Below are 11768 nucleotides of genomic sequence, written 5' to 3'. Positions count from 1 at the left end.
TCTCCCCCCCACTACATTTGGTACAAAGAATAAATCAATCTCAGTGGACAGCAATTTTCTCTCCAGGTGGGCTTAAGATCAGATTAACACTGGAGGCGTCAAATTGTCTGCATCAGACGTGGACTCTACACTTACTCACTGTTGATTCCAAACCAACCATCTCATTTTCTGAATGTAAGGCATTAGGAACAGTGGTGGTAAGACATTACATATTCTTATCCTACAGTATCTGTACAGTTCATATATTCAAGAGCAGCTCTGGCTCATACACTGAACATTCAAGTGCACCTCTAGAGCAACAGCACCTCTTACGCCGTGCTTTGATCGTCAAGTGGTTTATCTATTCGTGAGCTGCACAAGTTATTCCTGGAGGGTGACAGCTGATCAAGTAATGCCCGACAGCAACGGCACAACACAGCCTGGATAACGCCGTAATGCACACCCCTCCTGGAGGGAGAAAGGCAGCCACTTCCATGCCATGGAGGAAGAAAGAAGAAGGATCCAATTAAAGATGCTTCTGCTACATACTTTGCTGTAAGACTTCCATCATATTTTACATACTGGATACCTGAATCCTATCCAAAGGGTTTGCAGAGAACCAGTGTCTCTAGACCAACACAGCAACTGCCCAGGGTTCCTTTTTGCTGTCTTAGAGGTGAAAGAAAAAAAAATAAAAATATATATATACAGCAAGATGAGTTTGTAGGAATCAATGCTCCCAAACTAAATGCATTTCCAGTGTACTGTAAGATGGCCTTAGGAATAGGAAATTTTTAGCAAGTTTAACATCCAACTGCAGGAGGAATTCAAGCTGCTACAGATATTACAGACCTGATGATCAAGCTGTCGAATTACCTTGATCACAAGAATATCGCTGTACATGGTGTCATTAACCTGCCACACATTAGAGAGCTCATAAAAAATGCAACCCTCACACCACATTAACACTGTCCTTAAAGAACTGCACTCCCATGCAAACATTAATTGAGTAATAAGCATTCTGATTTCTTTCTTTTGCTCTCTCTCGCTCTCTCCTGGATTCTACTTTCTGCTTGAATGGAGCCTACAGACCCTTGCTGTGATTGCCAATTATATGAAAAAGGGCTGAATCCATTTGGATGGCTGGTAAGAAGGAATGGCTTGATGAAACTATAACTACATGCACCACCCTTGAAGCATCTGCCCTCCAATAGCCTACAAAATATCCACCTCCTGAGCGCAATGGCAGTAATGACCTGTCTTGGTGAGCTGAACATTTAAATAATTTCAGCTGCTATGTGGCACTTTGGGGGGGGGGAAATATCATTTTACGTCATGTTATTCTGCGAAGCCAAAAATGGAAAAATGCTTAAGGAGGGGGGGAAAAAAAAGAAAAAGAAAGGAAAATATAAAATTAAAATAATTGCAAGATTGACTTGCTCGCATCCCCCTAGACTCCAGCTGCAATCCTGCCACTGCATGATTATTGCAGAACATGTCAATACAGGGAATATTCTGGAGGGGAAGCTCAGAGACGGCCTTAATTTTACAATGGCTAGAGTGATCTTGGGAGCCAACGTTTTCTTCTGAATCACATAAATTAAAGCTGGGAAATCCCATCTTGATAGTCTAAACTAATAATTTTCAACCCCTGGGCAACGTACTTGTTAGAACGACTTTAAGTGAGGATTTTCAGCGTTGCTGAGGGAGACATGGAAATTCAGTGAGACAGGGTGAACATGTTACAGCACGAGGCACAAAGGCATCACTCCTCAAAAGGGGTTTAGGGACCTGAGAAGAGCCCCCCTGCAGGTGCTGCTACCTGCTGCTGGTGTGCTCCTGCTTCCCTGGTGATCCCACTCCACTCCTGCTGCTCTCGCCCCGGCCATGCTGCCAGGCAGGGTCAGGGCTGCCGAGCCCCGGTGCCAACCTGGAGGGCTGCAGCAGGTTGCTCCAGACAGCTTTAAGGTCTGCACAGCTCCTGACCCCGCTGCTTCAAATGCGAGTACATCTATTTAAGGGCACCCTTCTCTCCCTCTCTCTCCCTTCCTGTGTTCCCTCTCTTTCACCCGCTGAGACTGGAGCAGAAGCAGGATGAGCTGCTAAATTAGAAAAACAGCTGCTGAAAGCCATGGTGTCCTCGTGGCAGCACTAATGACCCCACTTTATTACCAATATCCCTGCAGCCTTCAATCACTGCAAACTGAAGTTGAACAAAGTAATTTAAAAATGGGAGGCTACTTTCTTCCTGCTTTCTGGTCAAACCAACCATAGCACAGGCTTACAGAGCCATGCTGGCTTTTCCTCAGAGGAAAAGCAATAACCTTGTCACGAGCAATACAGTCTTTCTTCATCTCCTACCAGCTGCCTACGTGAAAGAGCTGAGCACACAGCCCAAGCTGGGCTTCCAAACAAGCAACAGGAAAGGAACATCACTGAGAAACAACTGGTGTCTGCTTACAGCAAAATCTGAAATAAAGCAAAGACGAACGGGACTGCTGGGAACACGGCTGTGTCAATGGCCAAGCATGGGCACAGCAATTGCTCGAGTAAGATTCAGACGACAAAGCCAAGCTCAGGACCATGTGGAGCTCATGCGTGTTTCGGGGTGTACTTTTATCTCATGCTCTGTATTGCAACATTCTAAAATCCTTAGCATCAGGAGTTCATTATAAATATTTAGAAACACTGAATGATAACAGCAGTGAACTTGTTCACGTTGCTAACACATTGGATGTAATTGTACATTAAGCACCAGCAATAAGTTTCCTTTTTGCCAAACAATTATGTCAGACAAACATCTGGTTGTAGACAACATGGCTTCTGCATCAAACTAATACAGTTCTTATAGACACAGTCACACACATACAAAAAATTACATTTCAAGGCTGGATATACTGTTTAATAATGCTACTGCCCCAATTTGCTTCAATAGCTGCAGCAGCATTTGTTTGTTGGGTTGTTTTTGTTCAGAAAAATTGAAGAAATATTGGCAAACAATGCACATTACTCAGCTGTGTTACTATTTCATAGAGTACTGACTGGAAGACACTATAAGAATGTGCAGCAGACTTTCTGGGTCATGTCAGACTATGGAAACATTCCTTACAAAAATACCCTCCCCCTGCAAAGTCAGAATTATTAATTCTTTGAAAGTAAATGAACTAAAAAGCAACAATAAAACAACAGGAAAAATTAGCCCAAAGCATGGTGATCTACCACAAGAAGAGCGTGGCCTCTGAAGTTGCCTTTCCTGGCAGACGCAATCGGGATCAAAGCTAGAACAAAAATAGTTAACACTGTCTCAGAAAAAAAAAAGAACAAGAAAGAAAGAAAGAAAAAAGCCCATGGCTCTTGTGCGGCAACCATCACATCTTTTTTTCCAGTGATATAAACGTCTTTGTTGGTTAGGCACTCCAAGTTCATGTTCCGATGTTATTCCAACATTTACTTTTCTCAGTGTCTCACTGCCTGTATAATTTTCTTTTAAGTAAGACTGGAAACATTCTGGAAAGCTTCTTTGGGTAATGCACTTTGTTTGTGTGTTGTTTCCCATCAGCTCAACTGCATATTACCAAAGAAGGATGCAGAGAGTATTTCCTGTAATATGAACAGATTCTGTTGAAGATACAGGGAACACTGCCCTAGAAAGTTACATTTTTTTTTTCCAGAAACATAAAAAAAATTAAAAATAAAAAATAAAAAAGGAAAAGAAAAAGAAAATTTTCTTCAAGTTGTTGGCACGATGGAGTCCCGCTCGGCCTGTCTCATGAGCTGCGTGTCATCCAGTGCACCATGGCTACCCTGTCTCAGGAAGGATGCTCCTCACCAGACAGACACCCCTGCCCCAGGAGGCCACCTCTTGCCTTGCTCAGAGTGCATCCGTGTGTTGTGTGCTGCTGCGTGGTGGCCGCTGAGCCCGGCGCACAGCCACCTCCTTGACAACATTGGCCTTGGACAGCAACGCTGATCTTCCAGCCATAAACATTTGCAGTAGTAAGAGCCATCTCCAGCCAAATATCCACAAAAGCTCTGCAGAATGGTCCATATGCATTTTTGTCCTTGTAAGGAGATGTGCTGTTTACAAGAAACACAATTAACCAAGGGGGGGAAAAAAAAAGACCCTACTGTACAATATTTACATCTAGAGGCTGGGCCAGTATTTGGTCCATAAAATCAATTTAAAAAAAAAATCATATAGGAAGTGATCCAGTCTTGTAGAATCTGTCCATCATCAGCTGTTGGCAAAGGTCCTTCCAGGGGAGGCCTCGGGCCTGTAGTCATATTTATTCAGTGTACTGGGATAATAGGTTGTCGTGTACACGTTGGTTTGCTGCAATGGGTAGAAGTTGGTCCTGTCATCTGGTATCAAATTGTTCTTGTTAAGTGTCTGTAAAAGAGAAGAGGAGATGACAGGCATGGCACTGGTGTGACATAATTACTCTTTTCTACCTGTAGACACCTCCCTCTCACCTGCCTTCTCCATCATGGTCTCTGTTGCAGCACCACCGCCTTCCCTCCGGCTGGGAGAGCAAGACAGCTCATCATACTCGCTATGGGGCTACTCTGCGGGGGACCACAGCTCCTGCCAGGTCTCCTTGGGTGGACCTGTGCTCAGCTAGGGCCAGAACCCAGAGCCTTCTCCAGGGACCCGAAGTCTCCTGGTAGATGGTATGTTGTCTGAACGTCACTGTCACACAAAACCATGCTGGGCCTACATGAAACTTGGCAATTAATGGCAGCGCTCAAGCTAATCTCTTCCAAAATGCTCATGTTATAGCCTGCAGCTCCCTCTCAAACCAGTTGCCAAACGGCAGCTTTTTCTCTTTGGAAGAACAGGTGTGCATTTACCTGATCTCCATCTCCATTGGTAGATATCCAGGTTTGGACCCCCCGATATTAAGTGTGTCACTTCTGTAAGCTACAGTATAAGTAACAAATCATGGTCACTTTTGGAAAAACTAAAATGACTTAAAAAATTTAACAACCACATAACAATTGTTGGCAACAATAACATAAAAAATGAGAACCACAAGTGCCCCTTTTATCATAAAAATTTAGAAATGGGTTTTTTTTTCTCCCCCACCTCTTCCCCCCCACTTCTTTATTTTTTTCAAGAATTACTATTACTCTTCCCACCAGCAAGCAGATGTCCCCCTCTCCTCAGATTAAAGCCCATTGCTATGCCAGCTGTTACTTAAGCACAAGGACAAAATCCCATTTGTTAGGGAGGGATGCAATAATTTTATGGAACTTTCTCCCTCATCTTTATAGTAATCTGATTTCTGTGAATTTGTCTGAGGAACATTTATGACAGTTTTTCCAACTAAACCCTGGTTTAAATGTCTTACACGCATCTCTGCCCGGTGTCACTCCTACGTGCACCTTTAACAGCTGCCATGCAGGGAACTCACTCCTTTGGTTTGTGAGTTGACACTAGGTGTGTTTGCTACAGCATCCTCATGACTGGGGCACAGCACCTTTAAAGAGGGCATCAGTGTCTCTCCTGCCTGGATCAGAGAGATGGAGATGTCTAATGGGGCAACTAGACCTGGGACCTAATGGTTGCTCTGCCACAACCTGATGTTCCTGGGGGAACCACTTTACCTTAGTTCCCCCTTGAGACAAACAGCTCATACCTGACCTAGCGCAGGGCAAGATGAAAATTAATTCACTGATGCCCAAGCCCATGAAATCCCCAGCTCCATTAGCCTTATTCGATTCATCTAACTGCAGCCACATAAACTTCAGGCATTGGGGCTCCACTGGCAAGCCAAGGAGAACCCTCCTTCTTGCACGAAGACAGATGTGGATGAAAATTTCCTTCTGGGAATCTCCTGTGTGCCCCAGTCCCGGCAGCAGCAGGGCGACCTGCTGACAGTGGGTGCCCAACTTTTAGGAGGCTGCAGTTCGATGAGCAGGGTCTCGCCCTATGCATTTGCCTGAGGCACAGTCAGGGCACAGTCACATCCAGCTGTGACTGCTGAAATCATCAGAGCTACCCCCAGGTTCAAAGTCAAGACCACAGGCAGTACACTTATCTCTCAATTTATTTGTAATCACATAATTTTACTGCATGGGGAGGGGGAGAGGAGGAGGAAGAAAAATAATACTTTCCAATAGCAGACCAACAGCTACAGATACCCCGGGAGTTGCAACTCTCAGTTTCATACCAGACATTAGGAGGAAAGGCTTTCCTATGGCAAAAGTACCCAGGCTAAGAAATTTCCCAATTGCTGAACTATCAAATAACTTTTTTGGAAATGGGCACTACTTGAAACATCTCATACATGAAAACCACAGGAGGCCCAGCCTCCTCGTGGTCTGACCGTGATCTCTCCCTGCCTGGACTCTCTAAAACAAGCTCACAGGATGTCACTTGTAGGAGCCGAAGAGATAATTTGTATAGGCACACTCAAAGTGACAAATATTTCCAAGGAATGAGAATTTGTGCCCTTCAATATGGAAGGAAGAAAAGAAATGTTATGAATCTCAACCTTTGCTCCCAGTCACCCAAAGAAATACCAAAAGAGCATGAGCAACAGTCTGCTGCTTTGTGCTGGAGGCTGGGATACAAGGAAGCCAGGCTCAGTCCTGGGGAAATCCAATTAACTGTGCTGTGCTTCAGTGTCTTCTGACCCAGCTTGATAAAAACAATTGAGATCCCCTGTAAAAATGCACTTTGTCAAGTACTACCAGAGGGTATTTGGGGAAATCACTCCCTGGCAAACACCACAGGTGTTCACACCATCTGTACATGAAAACTGCAGTTTCCTGCCTGTGTCTCTGTCCCAGGATACCTGCTGCAGGCAGTGTGACCCCATGGCCACAGCCCACCACAGCAGGAGGAAGAGGCTGATTCCCACTGCCACACTCCCTGGGCTCTCTTGAAGGTGGTCCAGCATCCAGGCCTCATCTGCGTCACTTTTGGGGATGGTAAAGATTTATGACATGCCAGGATTACCACCGCTGAAATTTGGTGACATCCAAATCCTAACCTTGGATGGCTCAGGACCACCTTGACTGAGGACAAAGACCTCAGGACTCTATTTTTTTCGCTTTCAGTTGGCAAATCTGTATGAGTTTCAACATGTCCCACAGTGTTTAAAACAAGCCCCTTACAGCACACTTAGCATTTAATTAACACAATGTGCATTTTTTTCCTCTCTCTTGTCTTACTTTCATACAATATTTAATTAGGAAAAAAACCCACAACTGCTCCTTTGCTCTTTTAGGTTTTATTTTCGATGGCGGGCTCATATCTTAGGGAAATACCTTATGAAAATGGCTTAGCAGAATTTATAATGCAATTAGCTACAGAGATTTTTGTCTCCGGAAATGCTGCGATGGCAGTACTGCCCTAAATCAGCATGATCAATGTGCACTGCCTTAACATTTCCCCCTCACAAACTTATTGTCTATCTCATTTTAATAAATAGATGATTAGGTTCCTTGGCACTAGAAATCGGTTGATATTTTGAAGAAGGGAAATTAGGCAGCAGTGAATTTTAGAGATGTACACACACATGCAGGTACTGCAGGAGAAGAGGTGAGCAGTTAAATCTCTCCAGATGGGCTCCAGTGCTGTTTTACCCAAAGCTTTAACCCTTGGTCTCATTTGCAGTTCTTTCCTGTGACAGTACAGAGATGGTCAATGGCTTTCCCTTTGGAAGATATTCCCCCAATGCTATATGGGTTAAACTGTCAAGGTCAGAGTCTCCTGACAACTCAAACTCACTGGAGTTATTGTGGGGATGAAAATGAACTGCTGCACCCATAGGTGCCCACAACATTTATCAGTCCCAACAGGAAAGGCCAAGAGTCATCACCACTACACAACTACGGTTGATGACAAAAACTAACACAGTCCAGATCCTTGCTCACAGCCTGAGTCCTGCAAGTGCCTCTTCACCTCAGCCACCTCTGAGCTGAGTCCCCAAAACTACAGTGGCTAAGAAGTGGTTGCTGAAGAAAATGCCCAATAAGCCCTCTTAGAAGGGACAATCTGTCGGTGCTTTTGCAGGGACTCATCTGTGGCTGCAGTAACTAAGCCGACTACAGCAGTGCAGTGAGCACCAGAGCTCAGCCTGTCCTCAGCAGAGGGTTCAGAGAAGGAAGCAAGCCTTGCTTTTGCTGCCTGAGCCCATCCCGCACCCTTCAGGGAGATGTGTCAGTCATCTGAGCACTCACCAGACCTTTCTGATGACAATTTTCCTGAAGTATTTTCCCCTTCTTGTTGTCTGCTTCCTCCCATATCAAACACTAATGCCTCCTTCTGCCTGCAGCTACAGCCTCTTAGGACTGGTTGCTAAGTAAGCAGGATCATAAAAGACCAAAAGCCTCATCAATGTCTACTGCTGAAACATCACTTGGTGTAAAATCTCTGTGCCATACACACAGTATATTTTGAACACTTAGGGTAACATTTCAGGCCCTCATTTTGGTCCTATCCTGCCTTGAAAAGAAAGAAGCTTCTGGTAGTTGTGTAAGCACAACATTCCCCATGCAAAAGTGAGGCCAGACCCGGAGCAAACATGAAAATCTGTGGGATGTGCTTACTAAGTGCTCCATTTCACTAATAATTAGAAACTCAAGATGCATTAATCAAATACTTTTACGTACTTCCTCCCTTCAAGTATGAGCCATGCCATCCTGGCATATTTGATATCACTTGTTTCTTTTGGTCTGTTCACCACTGACCTCAATACAAGAACCTGTCAGCAAAAGGTAAGCCACCAGCATGCACCAACCCAACCAAGTGGATCACTCAAAAGCAGGCTCAACTTCAACTGCTTTCTTTAAAAGACCTTATATTATGTTGCATTGGCATATGACTAATATATATATAAAAAAATTATCTGACCCAGGAACTCTGCTTTGTCAAGCAGGAATATTTTCAGAGGGGCCAAGATGGATACGGTTTTAAGAGCATGTAAAACAGCAACAGCTTTCTCCATTATATGGGATCTGCCAACTGATCAGAAGGTCCAGCCTTGTTGCCAGTGAATTGCATGTCTATGCCAAGCACAACAGAATCCTAAGTATTTCAATATTTATAGAAACATATAAACAATTTGTTATCACTCTTGCTATTGTATTAGCAATTAGAACTGGAAGAGTCCGGGGGGGAAGTTTATAGGTATCCCCCTTGTGTGCTGCTCTGCCCCCTGGTATTCGTACCAGGGGCAAAACACTGACACACACTCGCAGGCTGTTTCTCCCAAGGTAGAGCCAAGTGTTGGATGTGTTAAACATGACTGCATTGTGCCACAATCACAACAACTTTGTTCAGCTTTCTCCATTGATATTTTTAGCTTAAGTCATCATTCAGATTTTCTGTTTGTTACTTTTTCCCCAGCAATGCCTTGCCGCTACTCCCCCAAATTCTGCCTCTGCTCCAAATCATTAAGTCATAATCTACTGACCTACTTGCTTACATTCTCCCAGAGGTATCAAAACATCTTCATGCGTAACAGTACGGGACTTTCAGTACTACTCCCATCCTACAGCTGCATGTACAAGCTGTACAAACATTTCTTGCATGCATAAATGGATCAGATGTTTCAATTTTCAATAAACAATCACAAAAAATTCAAAACTTGATTTTAAAAGGGGATGAACATCTCCCCACCCCCTATTAAAAGGAATTCCATATAGTTTTTGAGAAGCTAAAATGAAAAGGATGCTTCTAAAAGCATGTGATACACATATAACTAATACCAAAATAAAGGCTGTAAAGTAGTTCACACAGGGTGATACGCAATGACAAGATTTCTTAAATCTTCTCATCCAGATCTTTTCTGTTCTGGGGGTAATGTGGAGGAACAGTCAGCAAGTTTCCCAAGAGTTCTGTAGGTTAATCTTCACCAGCTACACAGCACCACAGTCCCCAGGAAGGCAGTGAGCAAGGGCAATTTCCCCCAACCTCCCAGATTCTCCACTATTTCTCTGTTGACAGGGGTTATTTCAGTTCCTCCACCTCCCACTCATATGACACTTTCCTCTTTAAAAAGGTAAAAAAAAAAAAAAAAAAATTTGTGTGACTTTCCTGGGCAGCTTAAAACCACTCTGTCTAGCATTTACGGTTAAGTTATCACCACTTGAACCCCTGAAGAGGCTGAACAACACAGCATGCAGCTTTCCAATGGCCATGACTCATCAGAGATGTGTTTCTGTGCCAGGGCTGGCTGCAGACTTGAAAGTTTCCATCTTGCAAGTTTGTTTGTAATGTTGAACATCCTGGCATACTACAAAGAACAACTTCCCCTCTCCCTCCTCACAAAGTGAGCTCAGGCATTAAGGAACCAAGGGTAACAACTCCAGTCACTGCTGACACAGGTGAAGGTCTAAAATCAGGGTCCAAGTAGCCAAGAGCAAATTTGTAGTCAACCCATTCCTCTCAGCAATATCCAAATGAAGCCCTTGTGCATCCTGCATCCTGCCTCTGCAAAAATCAGGGATGAAACTCCCACTGAACTCAGTCACATAATTAACCCTAAAAGAATTGGAGTAGCATTTCCAGCTTTCCTTGGAACATCATCCAACAGACTTCGTGTAGCAACAGTGGGATTGCCATTACTCCCCCTCATCCCCCAGGAAAATGGTGGGATAAGGGAATTGTGCAATGATGTAAGGAAGACAAGATCCAACATTTTGTCCTCTTTTTAAGTCGTTTCTTGTAGTGAAATCAGATTGAGCAAAAGGCCTTTTCAATGCAGATCAGCTGTTTTATGGAGCTAGCCATGGCTTCCTGTTAAAGGATGTTACTTTCTGTATTCTAGGAACATCAGCCAAATGACTTAGGGTTGCAGAAATACATTAATATTATGAAACATTTCCCACAACTTGTACATCTCTGGAAGTACCAAGGCAGAGATCTCAGAATTAACAATAACCAGTAAATTTGGAAATAATTACCATAATAATTATGTTTCAACAAAATAAACCATACAACTAAAATAACCTCTTTTGGCAATAATTGACACGAGGAAAATAAATGACGTCTGGCCCACCCACACACTCCCTTTCTTCTGATCCAGCGGATGCCACGACACCGCTGTGCCTGTCGAGCTATGTATTACAAATCACCCTGCAAAGATGGAAAGTTGCCAAAAAGACCTTATGAGACCCACATATCTACTGCAAGCTAAGAGTGATTTTTAAGACTTTAATGATTCTTCTTTCTGATCTTTCTTAAAAATTTGCTTAGTGTCTTACACTAAACAAGCTATCTCACCTGATGCTTTTATAAAATCTCTTGAGCTCTGCCTACACGGATGCAAAAGGTACCAGTGGCCAGGGTTTATGTGTTGAGTTTTTTCTGATGAATTCAATAAGGCTCTTTGCAGGATTTACAGTGAAGTGTGGATGTGCAGATGATAAACCTATTTTCTACATAAGAAGGTTTTTCCTCTCAAAAAGAGATTAAAAAAAAAGTCCCACTGGGACACTAAACTTATGATTGCATGTTCTTTTTGGATGGAAGCTTACCATACTTTTAGACTGGAAATTCTTTGTTCACTGCTATTGGTAAATAAATTAAACAACCTCCAAATGATGGCAGCATCTGTAGATGTGCTCGGGCTGACAATGGAACTAACATTTAATGATAAGAAAATGAATAGCTACAGTTTTCTATAGCTGTTTGAAAATAGCTATTTTATCCTTATACTTAGGAGGCAGTGAAGTTATATTACTGCCATTTTTAACTTATAAAAACCTTCAGAGTTGGCAACATAAAAGACCATTGTTAGAAAGATGCTTTGGCACATCTCTGACTTTAAGCACGA

The 11768-nt window shown here is 43.2% G+C and overlaps 1 protein-coding gene across 1 annotated transcript in view; it reads right to left on the bottom strand.

The window, feature by feature from the left end:
* Positions 1-4213: 4213 nt before the first annotated feature.
* The window catches only part of SEMA5B (sema domain, seven thrombospondin repeats (type 1 and type 1-like), transmembrane domain (TM) and short cytoplasmic domain, (semaphorin) 5B), a gene marked incomplete at its 5' end in the record, with an annotated part of 83586 nt that continues 76031 nt past the window's right edge, over positions 4214-11768 (bottom strand). Inside the window, one exon of the mRNA XM_010072686.1 lies at positions 4214-4369. Within this exon, the coding sequence (XP_010070988.1) occupies positions 4214-4369 (156 nt within the window). The remainder of the gene's footprint in view (positions 4370-11768) is intronic.

The sequence above is a fragment of the Pterocles gutturalis genome, unplaced genomic scaffold, assembly GCF_000699245.1.
Source record: "Pterocles gutturalis isolate BGI_N339 unplaced genomic scaffold, ASM69924v1 scaffold24352, whole genome shotgun sequence".
NCBI classification, from domain to species: domain Eukaryota; kingdom Metazoa; phylum Chordata; class Aves; order Pterocliformes; family Pteroclidae; genus Pterocles; species Pterocles gutturalis.
This window is presented reverse-complemented; position numbering and strand designations above follow the sequence as displayed.